General features: G+C 34.7%; 1 protein-coding gene across 1 annotated transcript; it reads right to left on the minus strand.

The window, feature by feature from the left end:
• Nucleotides 1–3952: 3952 nt before the first annotated feature.
• LOC123536844 (uncharacterized) lies at nucleotides 3953–9775 on the minus strand. The gene is made up of 4 exons (XM_045320321.2): nucleotides 9414–9775; nucleotides 6132–6276; nucleotides 5402–5545; nucleotides 3953–4657 (listed from the first exon to the last, which is right to left on the minus strand). The coding sequence occupies exons 1-4, from the start codon at nucleotides 9532–9534 to the stop codon at nucleotides 4486–4488; spliced, it is 582 nt and encodes a 193-aa protein (XP_045176256.1). The 5' UTR covers nucleotides 9535–9775; the 3' UTR covers nucleotides 3953–4485.
• Between the last annotated feature and the right edge of the window lie 12903 nt (nucleotides 9776–22678).

Genomic DNA, 22678 nt, shown 5'->3' on the forward strand with positions numbered 1-22678 from the left:
AGATTTTCAGAGATGGACTCTTCTCGTTTGAATAATATTGCGTTTAATTATGGCTTAAGACATGCAGGAAGAGGTTGTAAAAACTGGCATAATAGAATTAAAGAACTGTTTTATAAATATGATTGTTTAGACTTTTTGAATGTTGAATCTAGATTAAGTAAAAGCTCTATATGTAAGAAGTAAATGCAATGGATGAATATTTAGATCAGTGGATCGAGTCTTTGCATGTTATTAATGACAGCAGTGGTAGTGGGCGTAACAAACTAAGAACTTACCGTTATTTTAAATTCAGCTTTGAAACAGAGCCGTATGTTAAAATGAATCTACCATATAAACATAGGTCTGTATTATCGAAATTTAGGTGTCGGTGGCCCCGATAAGACTGGAAACAGGCAGATTTGAAAGGCTTAAGGTTAGCCAGAGAGTATGTCCGGTGTCTGGAGAAGGAGTTGAAGATGAAAAACATGTCTTGTTAGTTTGTGATAACTATGGTTCTATAAGGAAGGATTTATTTAATAAAGCATGATCGATCGATGATCAGTTTCGGAACCTAACAGATGACAATAAGTTGATTACATATTTTCTAGCCAAGATATGGTAAAACGGACGGCCAAATCCTGCTCCCTTATTCTCAAAAGGCGCGCTGAAAGTTTATACACATTATAATGAGTACATTGCAATTAGTTAATAACACATGTTGGATAGGGTTGTCTTTGTGTGTGTGTGTGTGTGTGTGGTGGGGGGGGGGGGGGGGGGGGGGGGGGGGCGTTATTTGGAGTTATTTATTTACTTATTTTTTTGTTGGGGGTGGGTGCTTTTCAGTTCTTTTTAGCTAATCATGTCTACAAGGTGTTTAATAACTGATTTTGACTGGTTATACCACTTTTTTTGTTTTAGTCTAGACTATATTTGAAATGTTTTAGGTATTATTATATTGGATGGTTTCAAATAGTCAAGTTGCGCTGTCTTTGGACAGTCTGTAGCTTTTATGAAAGAATATTATATATTGATAGCAGTTAATGGTACAACCTATTGGCCATTTATATGATTTTGTCTATCAAGGGTGAAAATTGGTTTTCAGGATAACAATGATGACGACAGTGATGACGATAACATAATTGCTGATATACTTTTTCATCCTAATGACACGGACAACGATAAATATTTTTTATTGTAAACATTGTTATATAAAACAAATCACCATTGTTCCTATTTTGTTTGCAGGAACTACTTCATGGCAGCAGTACTCATTTCAAAGGCGTATATTGATCGTGCAGGACTGACATTTTAGAGGAAGTGATTTAAAGGGAAATCATTAACCCCACAACAAACTCCCCAAAAACAAAACAGATGATGTAAAGGCACATATCAATTCATTTCCTCAGGGTGATGCGACAGCAGTTCACCTCTCTATTTATATCTTGTAGATTTTCGATATGGCAGATTAAAATATGCTTTAGAATTTACCCTGGCACTATTCTAGTTCCAGAGAAGATTGTGCGAGTCGTCCAAGGACTCCATGAAAACACAGTATGCCAGGTTGTAATTTCCTTTTTTTGTCCCTACCCCTTTTTAGATCCATACTGGAGTATGTTAAAACTGTATGTTGTCACTAATAGGCCGCTAAATATACCCTTCTCATGTGTATATTTATCCATCATGATTCGGAACGATCTGTTTTCATCTCAGGAAAATTGGTTTGTGCCTGGATTCGAACATGGCCTGATAGTTTCAGCGTCTCTTTGTTAACACCTGCCCATTACATTCACCAGTGAGGTTCTCTCTAATTATGGACTGGATGGTAACAAAATCTGCGGACTCGCACAACAAAACAGGATGTGCAATGAATATAAAATAGGTTTAGATTCACAGGAGAAACAATTTCTTGTTTCATATGGTGAAAATAACTATACTGAGGACATTTTGCATCTTTATTGCTTAACTAATCTATTTATATGTTGGTTTTCGAAGAAAATCGTGTACGATATCTTAATATTCGATCGTATGCGTTATAGTTGAAACAAGAATTAATAACACTTAAGTATACTGCTAAAATAAAAAAAAAATGTTCCTAAATTTGATAAAAATCGGTCGATTCTCGTCGAAAAACTGAATATATGATTATAGTTCAGACACTGAATATATACCATCAATCAATATCCTGGCGTCTTTCCACCTTTTGATGGCGAAGGAAGGTCCCAGGTGTCCATCCGGGCATTATTTCATCACGCGCGGGAACCTGTGGTAGAACCACCGACTTTCCGTAAGCCAGCTGGATGGCTTCCTTACATGAAGAATTCAACACCTCGGTTGAAGCTCGAACCAACATCGGTGAGGGGTAAGTAATTTGAAGTCAGCGACCTTAACCAGTCGGCCATATCGTGTCTGTATGTGCACCTTTGACATTCTCATAGAAAGAGTGTAATGTAGGTCAGAATGATTTTAGTCTGCGCATATTTTGAATGGTTTTCTTTCCCATATTTAATACCCAAACGTCATATCTGATATACTTCCAGTTCATTTTTTACTCTAACAGTCTGAAATGAAAATCTTGTTCATCAGTCTGAAATAAAATTCTTGTTCATATCTGCATCGACATATCCACTTTTTTCCAGAATGAACTCTATTGTCAGCTGGTTGGCAACTGCTGTTTTTCCAATGCAACTCAGCTCGGAAGCATTATCACGTCCAGACAGCCAGGGCATGAGCAGCAAATAACTAGGGCATAATACCTGATTTTTTATGTACCTTACATGTAGCTTCAGATTCCACTATCGTCTACTGATTCCACGATTTCCTTTCATCAGTATTCATATTCTGCTTTCTGCAGCCTGTGTTTGTCAGGACCATATGTTTTGCCTGCGATTGTATCGTGAAATTCAGTTTTTGATTAACAAGGTTCAACTGATAGACATAATTTGCAAGCACCACAAAGACAAGGTCATGAGGTTACCTGCAAGCTTCTTAATGAGTTTTCATTGATAGAGTAGGTTTATGCAAGAAAAATAATTTGTCAGAATAAACAGCTTGTATGTATACAATATGCAGGAAAATATATCAGTTATGTGTTTACGAACTGGACAGATAACCGCCCCTTGGCCACCTGCGCATACGCGGTTTCTCGACAAGCCTTGTTACCGCCCAATGCGAAGGTGCCCTCAGGACGGATATTTCTATCCAATTCGTAAACACATGACAAATATTATCATTCTAACTCTAAGCAGCTCATACCCTGTCTGGATGCGATACTGTTGCCATAGTTTGTGGCACTGGAAATGCAACCGCCCTCAAGATATTTTATAGTAAGCTCAACAGGTTCATGACTCCCCGATCTATATAATTCGTACGTGTTATGGATATGATACTAGAGACTCGAACACAAAAAATAATAGAATAAAGACTTAAACATAAAATATATAAAATGGTCTTTAAGTTGGTGATAGGCGAAAAGGCATAAATTGCACACATAGATTGTAGAATTCTATACATCACAGTAGCACTCAGTTACAAATTTTTATGTATTTGTTTTCAAGTGGAACAAGGTTAGCTTGTTTAAGACAGTTCAACACAACTGATACAGAATTATCTGCGAATAATAATTATACTGTTAAACCATCGAGCAGTCACACATATTGGAAACAACTTTCATTTAGAAAAAGTCTGTTTGGGTTTGTATATTGCAATAGCTGGTTCTCAATTTGCTTACACATTAGCAATTGCTCGCACAAAAAGCGAGGTAAAGAAATCCTACAGGGGTTTCGAAAATGTCGGTCTTTTTCGTTAATCCTATCGAAATACCGACCCATTGAGACGTGACGGAATAACTGTATGTACACAGCAGATTAAAGCAATTAAAATCACGGTATCTGAAATTTTGGAGAGCAATTAAGTGCAGTGGAATTTTGTTTGCCTTGGTTAAATCTAGCAGGGTGGAGAAAGAAGGGAATGGATGCAGGTGTTCGTAAGAGTTTTATTGTTTAAACTTTCTTAAAATTTATTTCAACCCGCTTAGCAATTATCCAAACTGAAATCCTTTCGCAGAGGCAAATATATATTTACATAAGATTAGCACGAGGACTTTGAAGATTTGTGCTACAAATAAAGCAACAATATCACCACCATAAGCAACAATAACAACAACAGCAGCAGTAGCAGCAATAATAACATTTCTAACAGCAGAGAATTTGCACTTATGCAATAATATGCGGCTTGAAAAGCAAATATTGTAACTATGTTTTTGGTCTTTATCACAGAATCAGTAGTATCAAAGAAAATGTTATACACCGTGGGAGAGATATTTTAAATCTTCTTGACTTCACCAGCTTGTTTATATTATATGATATTTACATTTTATATCTCCAGTGAAATTCATGTAATCAAGATTTATTCAAATCATGCGGAACACTGAAATCGCCCTTTTAGGTATTACAATGAAGCACTTTGTTCAGAAAAGACAGCAAAGAGGTCTGATGACACAGAATTATTTCAATATTTCTTGTATGTAGGTTGTTTGAAATGAAAAGCTGGTGCCGGACTATCTCTGTCATCGTCGGCAACGCCCTGACCTGCAAATCTCCATGGTCTTGGTGAGAAGCGAGACATGTTTGAAGAGCCTGGCTCTGGTTCTGACGAGAGATGTTTGTGGTCTTCTTTTTCTCTGTAATGTGAATGTTATTACAGTCATATTATTTGAACGTTTTGTACAGTCATGTAAATTATCGTATGCATTCATGAGCAAATATTTATATTTACTATACTTAGATGAATTTACACTTGGTCTGTTCCGTAGTTACCGAAGTAAAATATCGCGCATGCGCCCTCTACGTAGGGCAAGACTGTAAATCACGCTAAAGTGATTTCACATTTCAATTGATTTGGTCACTATTATAATAAATAACTAGTGCAGGACAAAGAAAAATATGATTATGTGATCATTTGCAGATCCACAAATGCTTTGCTTTGATCAATGCGCATTGTAACTGATAATAAGGTATTCATGATGAACAGGCAATATTCTTCAACCATATTGGTCCCTCATTAGGACAAATTTAGGTAAAAGAGAAATGGGAACATTTCTATGCACATTTCATAACATGATCTGACAGAACTTACAACCTCTAGCAATTAGCTTTCATGACAATATCACTAAAATCGTACTTAAAAATGAAAAGTTTAATTAAGATTAGTTGAAGTAGATATTTCATTTCTTGAAAGCTCAGAAACTAAAGACTTTACCACGGGGCAACAGATTGGTCCAATCTAGGTACACCCCCTCAACTCCCCACTCCCCCCCCCATCCTGTTGTGCCGTGTCAAGCTTAACGTGTTTTCGTGTCAAGTTTTGTGTGGAGGTGTGTCAAGCTTAATAGTTTATCACATTTACATATCTAATTTGAACTTACTTTTTTCTACAGCACGTGCAGCAAGACTGTGTCAAACTTGTGTCACTTTTACTGCACACATTGTCTCTCCAGAAATAGCAACATAGCAGGCTTATCAGCAAGACCAAGCCTCCAACTGATCCCCAAAGAATCAGTTGCTCTTTCCTGAAAAGCGAGCGTATGTTGTAATGGTTAGATTGAATTCAGCAGATTCGTGATGATAAGTAACTAATTGACTTTAACGAGCTATTTGGTTGATTTGCTCGGGATGGCTATTTTAGGTCGTTGTTCAGCGATATAGCCGCGATATTCAAAATTTCTTCAATCTGCAACCTATAATTACTCGAAAAGTTGATGTTGATTGCCACACTGTAATATTATAGCTGTAGGTATTTACATTTATAGAAAAATATGCAAGAGATCTACAGCGAAAATATTGCGCGGAGGAACGAGTGCATATTCTTTGAGGCAAAGCAATACTAGTAATCTTCTTGTATATACGCATGTAAACTCAGAAAGTTAATGGTATTTATATAATTATTTACTTAACGTTTCATTGCGACGACGCATTGAACTGACGTCACAAATGATGTCATGTACCAATATTTCAACTGGAAACTATCGGTGTTTAGTTTAGTGTTCAGTTCTATGAGTTTAAAATAACTATAGAGTAGACATATGTTTAGGACATTGTTTATACTTTGAAGTACAAAATTAACTCAATATCAATTTGTAATTGTATGCTATTTACCAAGTTTTCTCCGACTGTGACTCACAACATGTGTACTCGTTGTTTTCCTCACAACATTCAGTTTTACTCTCATCTTCACAGTAGTACACGTTACCCTCTCTGTCTCCAAGTGATTCCTCTTTGAAACATTTTGTGCCCTGCACAGCTGAAACATTTCAACTTCTTAGATCTAGAAAGATTTTGTAATATGTGTAATTGCTAAAATTATATCCTTTCCGCAGCCTTAACGTACTAAAACGTATTAGCGTCTGATGGCCCTTCCACGCTTTCGTAGAAACAACATTTATTACACGAAACTTATTTTGAAAATATTTCTGAAATGTCTAGGTCTGCAGCTTTCAAATACGGTTATATCTTACATCTGAGGCGTATACTGACACTCTCAGACAACATTAAAAATGACATTTTGAGCGATTTGATGAAGTTCCAAAATTATCAATGTACCCTTGGTCCATTACGGACCCCTGTGGGATTTCTGTTTATCCAGAGCTCAAATATTTTTTCATAGATTAAAAGCTGACATGCTGTACTAAAGCCCAGGTAATTTCAATTCGTAATAAAGGTAATAAAGTGCTGAAAATTGGCTCCCCAATAGCAAAAAAAAAAAAAAAAAAAAGAAGTCCACGCGCACACATTTAGACGGGGTGACCCCTGCGCGTGACCCCTGACTATCTACGAATCAAAATGCGGCTTTCGTTTTCAAGTTTAGCCTTTCTACTTTCATTTTATTTACTTCCGGAAATAGCTGAAGGTCGAGTGACGTCATTTTCTGTGTTGTCAAAAACATACATATGCCTGGCGAGATTACATAAATATGTGCTGGCCGTCCTAAGGTTATAAGATTCGGCGCGATTTCTTTACTGTAACAGCAAACGCTTCGGAGACAAAAGTGTGCTTGATGTATATAGAAAGGATCTCAATGCCAAAAGTTCATATTTGAAAAAAATGAACACTTACCTCAAAGCATTACGTAAACACGAAATAAACTAGTTTTTATATATGAATAGAGGGTATTACACGAGTGTCTTTTCATATTGAATTTTTTAAGTAAGTCGAATAAAATGATAAAATGCGAGGCTCACTCACACGAGCTTAATTAATTCAATGTGGAAAGACACAAGTGTAATATTCCTTTATAACGTGAAAGCTTTTCTTGCTGTAACACCAAAATTTCTTCTTTCTTTATTTAAAAAGACGTCAACGTCAAAGCTTTACTACTCTAGTGTGATACAAAATTTATGTAATGACTTTTTTCACTCGCATGACTTCAAACATGTGATAGTAACAATTATTGAATGGCTTGCCGTTCTGTAGTCAAAACTATTGGCCCTCTGACCTCGGGCAATAGTTTGTAGATAGACCGGCAAACCATTTAATAAGTGAATATTTTGTGTAAAGTTGAAAATAGTATACTCGTATACGTAATAAATGTGTAACTAGCTAAAGTATGATTTCATATTACCACTAACAAACTAGTAAGTTTTCAACAAATGACATTGTGAAAACAGCTCCTCGTACACACCCAGTAAGATACTCATCTGATGACGAGTTTATACATTGAAAACTAATACCAAAATATATCAGAGAATGGTGCACATAGTATATCTTTAAGAATATGATCAAATCTTATAGACAATGCCATTGTAAAATGGTATTAGCCATTTAGAAGTGTTGTCGTCAGTATAATGACGATCATAGTTTTAGTTTATCACCAGGACGTCGTGGAAGTGTAATAAAGCCATAAGATGGTAATACACCAATGTAATAAAGCTTTGACGTTGATGTTTTAAGTATAGGGGACGTTGGTCGAATTAACTTGGTCTATAATAGCAAAGAAAGAAGAATGTTTGATGTTTAAGCAGGAAAAGCTTACTTGTGATTATATACTACATTTGTGTCTTTCCATATTGAATGTATCAAACTCTTTGAATAAAACTGATAAATTGCCCAGCAGAGCCTCGCATTTTATTACTTTATTCAACTCGTTAAATAAATTCAATATGAAAATACACTCATGTAATATCCTCTATTCATCTAGTAAGTTTTTTTCTGTTTCATGTTAGATATCCTTAACATCAATTTTACACATTTTTGAAGTAAAAGCATTTGGTGACAACTACCTTTTAAAATAAAAAAAAAGTATCAGATAGAGTCCATAAGGAAACATGTCAGAACATCGTGCTAGGAAATTTCACTGCACGGCACAAATGAAGCTGCAAATCGCCCGATGCTTGTCAGCTGTAATTCATATCACAGTATAGTACCTACTATAATCACAGGTAATCCATTATAAAACACCTACCATAATCACAGGTATCCCGGAACAGTACAGGACCTACCATAATCACAGCTATTCCGGCACAGTACAGTACCTATTATAATCACAGGTATCCCGGCACAGTACAGTACCTACCATAATCACAGGTATTCCGGCACAGTACAGTACCTACTATAATCACATGTATCCCGGCACAGTACAGTACCTACCATAATCACAGGTATCCCGACACAGTACAGAGCCTACCATAATCACAGGCAATCTGACATAGTACAGTACCTACCGTAAATTGCAGGCAATCTGACACATAACAGTACCTACCATAATCACAGGCAATCTGACATAGTACAGTACCTACAGTAATTGCAGGCAATCTGACATAGTACAGTACCTACCATAATCACAGGCAATCTGACATAGTACAGTACCTACCGTAATTACAGGCAATCTGACATAGTACAGTACCTACCATAATCACAGGCAATCTGACTTAGTGCAGTATCTATCACAATCGCAAGCAATATGGCAAAGAACAGATCCTACATTAATCTAAGGCAATCCAGCACAATGCAGTACATACCCTAATAACAGTTATCCAACACAGTACAGTACCTACCATAATCACAGGCAATCTGATAGTACAGTACTTACAATAATCACAGGCAATCCAGCACAGTACAATACCTACATTAACCTCAGGCAGTGTATCATAGTACAGTACCTAGCACAATCACAGGCAATCTGACATAGTACTGTACCTACAATAATCACAGGTAATCCAGCACAGTACAGTACCTACCATAATCAAAGGCAGTCCAACACAATACAGTACCTACCATAGTCAAAGGCAGTCCAACGCAGTACAGTATCTACATTATTCTCAGGCAGTCCAACACAGTCCAGTACATACTATAATCACAGGCAATCAAACATAATCACACGTAATCCAACACAGTAAAGCACCTACCATAATAACAGGTAATCAAGCACAGTACAGTACCTACCATAATCACAGGCAATCCAGCACAGTACAGCAGCTGTACCAATCAGTCTTGTACTCCAGTAATCTAATTTGCAATCCTGTCGCGCCATTTTGTTCCGTTCAACTTCAGGTTCTCTGATCATACATCAGATTTATTTTCAAAAAGGTCAAGTATTGGAATCAATAACGTTCCCGTGCGTGAGGCGATCGATCTCTCCTTTCATTATAATCGTACAAATATTTACAATTTGAACTTTTCCATAAATGTTTGAATATATTACAATTGATTTACACCAGTCGCTGGCTTTTATCATGAAACAAACAAAGGAAGAGTGAGTTTGTTTTCAGATATTGTTTCAAATAGGTATAAACATTCAATTGAACTTGTCGGGAACCAATAAGACTGTGGGTATTGACAGGGGAAATAGCTTTCCTGTATAGAACAAAAGTTGAATCCTGGACGGCTGAGATTAATCGATGATTATTGACATTTATTTCAACAGATATGAGGTTGATGACATTCAATAAATCTCTGTCAGATATTGGTCTTTATTCACCATGACGAGAGATACATTAACACCTTAATGTTTGTATAAAAAGTATTATTTTTACTGGAAACGTATGGTTGTCTTCATATGAAGCTGCCTGATGTATTTTTGTGAACCGTACGTACGTACTCCTGATATAATCACTGACATACTAAAGAATGTATTATGGATAATTCATTTGTTCTTTTCCAACTCACCTGTTACACGTGACTTTCAAAACATTTCATTTTGTAGACGACAGTTCTTTTGCAGTTTCCAACCCTGATATTGCTTTTATGGCAAGTACACTTAGAGGCGACCTTAATAAAGTAACATACTGTAGTTACTTTTATTGCTAACAAAACAAAAGAGTTAATCTTTTGGAGCTAAACTCAAACCGTATCTTTACCTTATCTTTTTCATAAGTTTATCAAATAAAGTTTCTCTTGTAATGAACTCTTAGAAGTTTCTTTTAGATCAGGTGGTAAATGACACGATCATATTAATGATATACTGCCATCCGCCTCCAAAAGTATAGGGTCAAAGAGAGCTTAAAGGAGAAACTCTCAAAACAGTTGAAACATTCTACTTAATAGAAAAGTAAATCAAAGCACCGTTTTTAATATTGTATATTTTTATCTCCAAAAAAAGATTACACATTATTGGTAAATTAGAAAAATCTTGATTCATAAAAAAAGTAAAAATTAGGAAGCTAGTCACATACGTAAAAGCTGGCTCATGTTTTTGCTAATAAACATAGCGGAAAATAAAGGACTAAACCATATGCTTACCCAAAGAAGAACGTATCCCGAACTCGGAACTACTTTTCTTTGTATTCTCCGTAAACAGAGAAACCTACCAGAAATCATTACGTAAGCTGTGTACAAATTGGATCAATGTTGACCAGTATATTTCATTCACTAACTGTCAATGTGCATTAAAACGAGAAACTAAATTGTGCCCTTGTTGTTAAATGAAACCTGTCAATGACAATATTGCTTAACGATATGACAATAAACTGACAGATTCACACTTTTGTTTTTCTCGCATCACCTAAAAGCTAATGGATATGACTGGCAAAATTAATATCAAATACTCCCATCAGCTCAGAATACACATTATTATGATGCATGGGTTTTGGTTGATATCAATTGCTGTAACTAAAATAAATTGACATGAAATACAAAAAGCTCCTAGGCTAAAGAAGTGTACTAAAATATTATAGTCGAACTTCGATAATTCGATCTCGACGGGACCAACAAATTTTGTTCGAGTGATCGGTTGTTCAAGTTATCGAATAGAATTCATGATACAGAGATTTTTCCGGGACCTGACGACGTGTTCGAGGGAAGGGTGGCGTACGAATTATCCGAGTTCGAGTTAACGAAGTTTGACTGTAAAGGCAAAAGCTAAAAAATAATAAAACCTTAAATTATTTAGTACAATAAATGGGATTCAGAGACTAACCCATGCACATGTTTGGTCATGTTAATGTTGAATACTATATGATAAATATACATTTTGTATTCAAGGTAAAGACATCTAATCACTACACTTAAGTTATCCTGTTATACCACAGAAAATGAAAAAAAGATATCAGTTTACCAAATGTACAGCTAGACTATTTTTTTTCATGTAAAGATCACACAGGTGACAAATCAGTGTTTTAACAATCAATATTTTCTTGCAAAATAATGCAGTAATAATATACTATAACAGATATATTATGCAAGGAAAAAGGAAAACCAAACGGTCATGCAGGGCATGAAAACCTATACGCTGCCAAACAGTAGTTTCACTGATACCATTAGCAAAACATTTTTTTGTTTATATGGGTACAGTTGTAAATTTAGCAGTCTTATTAAAGCTGATTTATTAATTGATGCTACTGATGGGAAACTTTGGCCTCTGCTACTGGGTTTGTCATTCACCAGTTACCCTCATAAATTGCTTGGGGTGTGTATCATTTTGTTTCATTTTATCAGGGTACATTGTCATCATGTACCATCGTAAACATGTCTTGTTTGTTAGAGTAAGAGGTGGTTAGTACTGTATTTGGGATGACCATCAGTCAACGGTTATCCTCATAAATATTGGGGATTATCTTTGTCTTTCATTACTATAGTACTCTCCAAAAATGGAAGGGTACATCCTTTCGTATATAAACCCAGGCCAGAACTGGGGTGGTTAACTTTTACTTTTGGCTCGGACTTTGAAAATACAGATCATTGGATCTAGAAATAAGAAATGTAATATTTTACAATTATAATAAAATAAGTGACTTTAGACCATAGGAATAAGAGAGTTATAATTTTGATGACTATATGTCCATCTCATAATAAACTAGCGTAGAAAACCGGAATTGAAGTGTTATTTTATCAATGGTGTAAAAACCCTCACCCCCGAACCTGCGTTTTTCAACAGTACATTTCAATAGGCTGACTTTTTTTTGAAGATCACACATAAAAACTGCGGTGAATGAAATCTAATAAACGTCAATTTTAGCGCTCCCGTAGGTCGATAAACCTACCGCAAATGGAAAATAATATGATGACGACGTGGTATATTTTTAAGCAAATTTTGTCTTAAAGGAATATAGTCGATATACCTACCGCAATATGGAAACAAATAAAAAAAAATATATATTGCATGCGAATTTTAAAGAAAAACGATGGACGTGTCCTTCTTCACTCACTTCTTCGCAAGTGAAAATGGAAAACAATATGATGTCTAAGCGGTCACAGTATATACAGTATCTCGCACACTGGTATGTGGTGGTGGTGGGAATAAATGGATTACCGAGCAGAAAATGTTGCCATTGTTATGACCAGGTGAGGTATATGATAAGCCTTAATATGCAGACTATGAGATGATAGATCATAAAATTGCGATCGTGTATTATCTGAGTTTGGAGAAACACATAGCTCATTTCAGAGGCTATAATCATAGCTTTACAGATTAATTTGATGCCATATGTTAAGACTTAGTATTCAAAAGTTCAGGATGGAAAGTCCTTACGGAATGCTAACACGTACTTCATTAATTATTGATTCTTGTATACCATGCGGTACTATTCCAGCTTATAAAGCGTTTAGTTTATGTTTTGTTTTTTCTTGTTGTATTTTATTGCAAATGACCTAAAGTGAAGTAATTTGCCGATTTGACAATAAAATGAAATGAATTAGCTATGCGCAATGCGTATGGTCTGTATTCTTCAGTGCGGGGAAAGTTGAGAATACATACAGACGTAATTATCGTTGAAATATATTCCTGTATTCAATCAACATAAAAATATTCTAATATTGCATATTACAAAATTATTTGTAACATCATGATATCAAGCTTACAAGTATCAGATAATTTAAACTAACGTTTTCTTATCACAGACTTCAGCATGTTCACCTGGTAAAGCCGACTCGTGGTGCTCTCGATTTGTGTGAGGAAAACGTTGCACGAAACAGAGGTAAATTTAATGGCAAATTCAGGAGTGAGCGGGAGTCAGGTAAGAAACCTTTGCAATATTTTAGCGACGTTATAGAGTTGAAAAAAAAACCTATGGCATATGGTGGGGAAAAGATAACACACATTGCAAAGGTCGTTCGATAGAGGGAATGGGTGTTTTCGCTAACATTCATGAAAACCGGCATTCACAAGCGGTACCAGTGCAGATTTTTGTGTTTACTTAATTTTTTTTTAAATAATGAAGCATAACACAAACGTCTGCGTCGATCATGTTGGGTTTTTATTGGCAAAAGACGACCAACAAGCATAAAAGCTCCAAGATTTAGATATTATTGTAATTCTGAACATGAGTGTATATCATAGTGTCATTTTGGTCAAAAAGTCATTGTGACAGACATTGTATATTCTGCACTCGAATAGTTTTTCAAATTTGTTCGCATGTGTGAAAGGGAGTGGGAAGAATGTTTTTCTTTCTCTAAAGAGGTGCGTTTTGAGAAAATTTAACATTTAGTGCGAAGCAGTGTTTGAAGAATCTAAATACAATGGTGTTTATATCTTGCTTTTTAAAAAGCTGACGAAGTTGGGCCATTGCGGTAGCAGCTCCCAGTCTATATGACTAAATTGAGTGGTAGTACAGCAGATTTTGATTGTATACCACGAATGTCTTCGGAATTCACAGTCATCTGAATCTGTAAAACTTCCAAGCATCTCATTATGTGAAACTGGGTTCAAGCAGCTTAAACTTAGTTAACAAATCAGTTCATATAAATCCGCATAGCTCCGAAAGTATGAAACACTAAAATTGCAAATAAAATCGTGAAAGTAGCCGGATTGTAAGATGAACAATTTTTGTGCGATATTTGACAATACCATCAAAACCGTTGGTGTTTCAATAGGTTATGTAATTCAAAATATAGGCATTCATCTTTTGTCAAACATTTACAAACAATGGCGTAAACATCTTAGGTCATCAAGAGCAACTATTCTAAGCATGGCATATCAAAACATGAAGAACATTTATATTACAGTCACCATCTTCAAAGAAACAATCCATTTTTTTAACTGTGATTAAGTTACCACAAGATAAAAATGGCCTTGATGTGCAATTTATTTCGAAATATTACAAGGGTTGTTTAGATAAGTTAACGATACTGCTGTTATTAATAATAAACTATGAAGTATGTCAGATTTCAACAGAATCATAACGGAGTCATAATGAAAAACATCGCGGTCAGTAAAATGTATTAAAGACAAAATAAAAGGTTAAAAAAAATCTTAATTTGGTATCAAAACTCTTTCCTGGTTCATTTTCAGGCACATTAAGTAGAACACTGTGGTCGATAGATTTTGATAGCCTGTTTCGAATCACTCGTCATTCACTGCTGCGTGTTCGAGCCCCCCCCCCCCCCCCCCCCCCCCCCCCCACACACACACCCTCCCCGCTCCCCTCCCAAAGGCGCAGACGGTATCTATAAAACGAGACGGTTTTATTTTCTTAAATTATATGAACATTTGCACTCTGTATAAGCGTTCCTTAAATTATAACGATTGCGATTCCGTTTCTAAATGTAGTCGATGTTGAAAAAAAATATTTTACCACCCGCTTTGTTAATGATACCAGCGGACATTTTTGCTGTGCCTATCATTAGCAAACTTAACAAGCAATAAAATACTATTGTGTCAGCAAGTGCCTTTAATAATAACTTTAAATTTCAGATTAATATTTAACACAGTCATGTAATTTAGCATGAGGTATGGGGGCTTTAGTCTGATTGAATTAAAAACAAATTATTCTACAAAATATATATATTCTAAACGTAATTAAGTTTTAATGAGTATATTACAGTGCACCGATATCCGTGTCTCGAAACTATATGTAAACATCATTTTCAGCCAGTATCATTTAATTGTTGTTTATGTCCAAATGCTTTCTGAAACGTGCACATCCAAACAATTATAGCGTTTGGTTGTTATGTAAAAAGCAGGTGCTCTAAGTTTTCTTAATTGTTCAAGTCCTTCGGACTCATGCAGGCCATGAAATGTTTATTTGCAACTTAGTTCCGCTTAAGCCGGGTCTATAGTCGTGAGTGGTGTTACATATCCCTTAACATTTGAAAAACACAATCAAACTGTAGACCCTTAAATTTCAATACTAAAATTGTAAGAAAACATGTTCTTTGACCATCACTTATGCTATCACTTATGCTCACTTTGTGTTAAAAATGCTAAAATGTATTGACCAATAGTTGACAGGGGCGGAAGAAGCAGTTTCTTAACCCAAAGTGTCTGTAATACACAGCAATGGTTAAGCGATAGTACAATCACAAAGCCAAAAGCACATCAAACATTACTGAAACGGATGAAATACGCTCAAAAGCATGGGGCATTCAGCTTAATGTTAATTTTACAGTTACGATATATCAAAACCAAAACATTCTTTAATATCCAAGTACATTCTTGCCTGCCAGTGCTGTATCATGTTCTCCCAGATAGTCTTCAAAAACTATCAAATACTGGATATAGTGTCTGTATATTTATCATTTCAACCGTTCTCAATGTGGCAACTGTGTATGTGAAACACTACGAACGTACGGACAGACAACGGACATCGAACGATCCTTAAAGCTCACAATGAGCTCTTCGTACTCAGGTAAGCTTCGAAGTACTCCTACTTGTGTACATTAAACGCTCCATATTTTTAGAACTTGCTTCCGAATTAGGTTTTGTAATTCCTATGTTTTACGTATCGCGTAATTTGATTCGAAACAATTTTAACAACTTTATTAACCGAAATTTTTGTCAAATTCCAGGAATCACAAATAGAACATAATTATGAGTCTTCTTAACCAGTTAAATAAATGTCAAGCTGTCAGAAAAGACTTAAATTTTAATCATTCTTAAACCACCTGATTTCAAATGTTCGGCCATTTTCGTTCGTTAAATTCTTTCTGGACAATTATTCTAAAGAAAATGTTATGATAGGCGTTTAATTTGACGAATTCGTTAGAAGGATTAGGAAGGGGAATGAACAAATGTACAAAGTTAAATGCAATGAGTAATTGTATAATTGTTGAAAACATACAGTATACTTATTTCTGCACTTTAAATAATACTTGGTAATACAACGGTTACAAGACAAATTTTCAAAAATTTAATACACTGAAAAGTGTGAAATTCATAACAGTGTTTAAGTTAAGCACTATGACAAAATACTATGAAGATCGTCACATAATTTAAACATATTGATAAAGGTCAAACTCCTATATGAAGTTATTAGATAATATAATAGTTCACTAAATTCACGTGTTTCAATTTACATATTTATTGTCGGACATTCGCATTTTCTATTTCATTATAGTTTCAGTTTCATTATAGAAATACTGTAAGCACAAGTTAGCACGTGATTTTCGTCGACAGGTAAATATTTTTAAAAAGGTGACGTTTACGCTTTGCCACGGAACGCGCACATATACATATGTATAAAAAGGTGTTATTACAGCACGCGAGTGCGAGAATCTCTCTGTTAACACACGTTTTCTCTCCTGTTAAAACACCTCCGAAATATGACAAGAATAGCAGTTTTATGCTAGAATGCGCATTAAATATAATAGGGTTATTATAACAGTAGCTTGATCTGGGATGCAGTATTCGGCTCGAGTGGATTGCGCGCCTCGTGAGATCCGATCTGGCAAAATCCACGAGAGCCGAATACAAAGTCCCAGATCTAGCTACTGTTATAATGACCCTTTATTATATACCTTTACTATTTTGATTCTTGTTTTGTTCTTGAACGAAATTTTCGTCCTCAAAGTTTATCGATATTAAATGGAACTTACTGAAGTTTTTATGTGCGCTATTTATAGAAATGCGTCGGGTCATGCATATTAATGAAAATAGTCCGGCAGCATACAATACGGAAGGTACAATACGGAATTTAAAAGGTACAATAGGGAAGTTTTGTCTGTCTGTTCATATTTAATTGTGAAATACAAGCCGATTTTTTACAGAATTTATATAGGTATATAATAAAGATATTTATAATAGAGGCAATTTACTTCGAGTAAAGCGTTACAAACGCTTGTCGATTTTCATCGTAGAAAGTAGTTAAAAACAACTAATTCTCATGTTTTTCCGTAACATATAGCCTGTCGGTTATTTTGTTTCAAAGCATTCTTAAGAAATGCTGTAACAGCATTAATTTCCAGATATCTAAAAAGATACTTTTGTTGTTTTCGAACGATCTGGAGGCCAGCGCCTTTAAAGTTACTCGTCAAAAATACGCTGTTTATTGCTATGTATTGTTATGTCGCATAAATATGTGTTGGTAGTTTTAAGCCATATTATTCCTATGAAGAGATTTATTAGTGCCGGAACTATATGCAAGTTGCATTCTTCATCTAAAGGTAAGATTACTAATCGTGATAACTATCGAAGTAAGTAAAAAACTTGAAAATGCGGATGTCCGTCACTGAAGTATCTTTCCGTTACTTCATAGTCAAATACATAATATATTTACCCAAAATCTTCAAACGTACAAAAAGAAATACACACTGTAAAGCTGTTATAATGATTTAAACATTTTCTCGTTTACAATTTGCTGAATATACATATTTTGCCAATTTACTTGCAACACTTTTTTAGATTTCATTTCATAAGAACAGAATAAGGTACATGTTGTGTTTGTTTGTAAGTTGCTGCTCTACAACAAAAATTTTTGCTGCTTCGTGCGAGCAAAATCTCATGAAATTTGGTTGTTTTGATTTTAATTCATTACCTAATATTGTGAGCTAATTGGTTTGTGTGTAACAAATTACGCATCCCTGCTGCATATCGGAACGCATACTTCCATTCTTTCAAAGAAATTTAATACTTCATTTTCCTTATGGAACACCAAATTTTTTTAAAATGTGTTTGGGCGTGTGAAATACCATTCTGATATAATTATGATCTACATTGTTTTTAATGTAAACAATGGCAAATTGTACCACTTCACTGAGTACCTTGCACAATCCGCAAGATATATTTACAAATAGAGGAACATTTTCATGTTTTTCGACCTCTTAAATAAGTGATTGAATAAAAACAAGAGCGGTTGAAAAATTGCTATATTTTAATTTATATTATATGAACTGTTTAACAATATTTAAAACAAAAAGTTCAGTATCAATAAACTTTTATTGACATGTCTAAAGACATTAAAGTATTACACACACACACACAACGGGTAGACACACGGTATTGCCTCATGAGGGAATGTTTTTTCTTCTTTTTTTTTTAAATATAGGCTACACCTTACAAGATATACTTAAGATTTAAACAATGAAAACGTCTTGAAAAAGAAGAAGACATAAATATTGTAAATTGATAATTTGTTTTTAAAAAAATAGGCAATTAGTTGTTATACTCACATATCATATAATGTACTAATTGCTTTTGTTGTTATGTTTGTATTTGTTGGTAAACATGCATAATCTTAAAGTCTTGACATCTTCTCTTTGCGACTTCTGTGCATAATCTACAAACTAGCAAACTCGTGCAGAATTCTATTTTTTGACTTTTACTTTATGTCATTATAATCCATAATCTTTTAATCAACACAGTCCCCCGTGCGATGACTGCACATAATTTATGTAATTTCAGAAATAGACTATACTTTCAAACATCAATGTATTTATTTGGTTTTCTAACAATGTTTCAATGTTTCTACACATTTTTAAATTTTACGGTGATTAAAATACAATAAATACGAATTTAAACAATGCTATTTACAAAAACTCGTCTGAAGATAAAATATTCATCAACAAAATTATCTGTTTATTTGGCATTTTAATGCTAATTTGACCCATCAACACCCCGGCTACAAACGTTATTCGATTTATGAAAATTTGCCTTGAATTCGAATCGAAACAGAACTAGTATACAGATTCCGGAAAATTAAACAGCAAAATCCTCCGTAATATGACTGATTTAAAAAAAGAAGAGCCGTTCTGCTTAGATAATGGAAAAGGGATGGAAATAGTAAGATAGACAGTTAGCAAGTCCATCAGCTATAGGTCACTGCACCGGTACATAAAACCAGCAAAGGCAATTACATGTGTGGGTATGCGTGATTGAATGTTTTCCAAAGCCAAACTTCTCGGTATCTATCAAAATGCCAGTTCATGGGAAAAAACATCACTTTTCTATCCTTTCATGATGTAATGGTATTTTCATCAACTTTTTCTTTTATTTGAATATTAACTTTTAATTAGCTTAATTAACGCGAAGTTCTATAGAACAAAAATGTAAACTTATTTAGATTTAAATCTTGTTTGTTAAAGAAACTATCCATTCCAACATGATTTGCACCTGACAGCAATAACTGCAATACAAGTTTACTAAGTACATAATTTGCTTCAAGTAGGAACCTGTGCGTAGATTATTGTTCCGCGATTCTTGATTCAACAAGCGATCTTAATAATTATTTTGATATCAAAATGTCATTAAGTGCCTTTACTTATTTCTTTTTTTTTTCAATTTAGGTTTAGAGTTGAAATAATCATTGAATATGTAATGGATTTCATCAAAGATTTGATTAAGTAATATTAAATAAATTAATTTTGAAATGTATATTCCACTGGGCATTTATTTACAATGTACTTAAATCCGAAGTTGAATAATCAAGCCAGAAGCAGCCATGATTCTGTAACCACATCTCGAACAATCAAATCAGAAACATGCATGATTCTGTGTCCGCATCTAGATTAATCAAGCCAGGGACGTACAGGATTCTGTTTCCGCATCTTAATTAATTAATCAAGTCAGAGACGTACGGGATTCTGTTTCCGCATCTTAATTAATTAACCAAGCTAGAGACGTAGAGGATTCTGTTTCCGCATCTTGATTAATCAAGCCAGAGACGTACAGCGTTCTGTTTCCGCATCCTGATTAATGAAGCCAGAGACGTAGAGGATTCTGTTTCCGCATCTTGATTAATGAAGCCGGAGACGTACAGGATTCTGTTTCCGCATCTTAATTAATTAATCAAGCCAGAGACGTACAGGATTCTGTTCCGAATCTTGATTAATGAAGCCCGAGACGTACAGGATTCTGTTTCCGCATCTTAATTAATTAATCAAGCGGGAGACGTACAGGATTCTGTTTCCGCATCTTAATTAATTAATCAAGCCCGAGACGTACAGGATTCTGTTTCCGCATCTTAATTTATCAAGCCAGAGACGTACAGGATTCTGTTTCCGCATTTTGATTAATCAAGCGGGAGACGTACAGGATTCTGTTTTCGCATATCAAATAATATGATAATAGAAGCTAATTAAGAATGAAGCAATAATTCCCGTTTGAATGTGAAAATTTTACAATTATATCCACACAAAAAACCTCTATCGCAATGTTAACTTGTTGCTTCATCACTGAACATGGCCTAAGACCACAGTTATTTTTACTATATGTTCTAAATATGCACTGGACACTATAGCAATTTTGCATGAATTCCAACCCCCATAAAAATACCTGAACTGAACAGAACTATTCAAGAGAAAAAATTCCAGCCACAGTAAACATTGGGTTGACCGGCTTCCCCCCCCCCCCCCCCACCATTTTGAACCAAATCACATGCGTATGAAGAATACTCTCTAGATGGCCAACAGGCCCTATCAAAAACTCATGTTATGCATATTCTGACATTCTCATTCTGTCAAATTGTACATGTACCTACTATTTCATATCTCCTCTAATAAATCATGCCATGCAGGTCTTTCACTCAAATATTCACCAATATTCACCATTAAACAGAGGAACTATTTTCCGCGTAACCACTTCCGTATTGTGGTCAGCCAAGGGCAAATAACTGTGGTATTGTGCCACATGGCAGTTATTATTAAATAAACTAGGAAGAATTGACTTGATTAAACCTGATAAAACACGACAATGGGGTATTTCTTTATAACAGAGTTCCATCCTAGAAGATGAAAATTATATCCACGGCAAGACAATAATAAGGTATTTGTCAATGACTTTTATACAATATTGTGCTATGTAACGCAAAATATTTGAATTTAAATTTGAACATCTGATAATTTAAGGTGTTAATTGTTTTAACATGTATAAATACATATAAAATGATAACAGTTTTCTTTAATTGGTTGAAAATCAAGAAATAAAATTTTATGAAATACCTCATCATATTATTAATGAAAGGAATTAATTCTGAATGATATATAGAAATGAGAATTACATGTTATACGAGTTCAACTTTTTCGAGCATATTAATATTGAAATTCGTAAATATAGTAACCGTGGTACTGTGTACTGGGTCGGTGACAGGCGACTTGCCTAATTATGTATTGAACTAAAGGTTATAACACACTAAATAGTTGTTGTTCTTTATTCTATATAAAATTGACCTATTTCCAATGACTGCAGCACACATCAGGACCCATTTTAAATTTCTGTAACTTACATTTTCTTGAAGAATATTGTCAGTGCTAATTAAAAATCAAAAGAAAAGTGGGCGTCATGTATGATGCAAGAAAAATAATTTCAGTCAAACACACAAACTGCAAAATCAGCTAAGAAATGAGACCCCAAATTACACTGGTGGTTTCCATGAAAAATTTTGTCATGTTGTTATTTCATTATGAAAATGTTACCTACATGTCAAGCATAGATCTGTCATGTGATTTTAGCAAAAAAAAAAAAAAAATGCAAAGAAAATAAAGAAAATAGCTCTACAGAGCAAAAAAACTGAGGACTATTTGTATCCGCCATTATGCGACTACCATTTGTTTTCGCGCCATTTTTCTATTTAGAGTCTGTATGCCTATATGAAAAACTTTTTTCTCTGACACTATGCCAGTTTCATTTGAAATGTACAAGAAACCCAAATGCATGAAAAAATACAAGGTTTTAGCTTGATACCAACAGTTTCCAAGGTTTTACGGCATTTTCAGTACCATAAGACAAAGCGTCAGATTGTCAAAAATAGCTGTCGCGACATAATTTTGAAGCAGTTACCCTAAATGCAGCCTTGTTTTGCCCTGTTTTGACATTTTCTGCTCTGATCTGCATGCAAATTACACGTTTAAACTGTTAAATAATTATGTTCACTTTTACCTGTGATGGCCAGAAATTAAAATAGCAATCAGTAGCCTATAAATATGTAGTTTTTGAAAAAATATACACCCAAAACAGTGAAAATGTGATCTTTTTGGGTTTTATCCTCATTTTCAACAAAATGGCAATTAATTTGTCATTTTCTATCAAATTCTTATCAAAGTAGCCCATTTCCAACATCATCTTG

The sequence above is a fragment of the Mercenaria mercenaria genome, chromosome 17 (genome assembly GCF_021730395.1).
Source record: "Mercenaria mercenaria strain notata chromosome 17, MADL_Memer_1, whole genome shotgun sequence".
NCBI lineage: Eukaryota > Metazoa > Mollusca > Bivalvia > Venerida > Veneridae > Mercenaria > Mercenaria mercenaria.

What these genes read in the sequence shown, in the direction of transcription:
- LOC123536844 (XM_045320321.2), bottom strand. Translation starts at nt 9,534, where the DNA reads ATGATCAGAGAACCTGAAGTTGAACGGAACAAAATGGCGCGACAGGAT. An exon ending in TCACAGTCGGAGAAAACTTG is followed by an intron (nt 5,546 to 6,131) that starts GTAAATAGCATA and finishes CTCGCTTTTCAG; the next exon opens with GAAAGAGCAACTGATTCTTT. An exon ending in TGCACGTGCTGTAGAAAAAA is followed by an intron (nt 4,658 to 5,401) that starts GTAAGTTCAAAT and finishes TTCACATTACAG; the next exon opens with AGAAAAAGAAGACCACAAAC.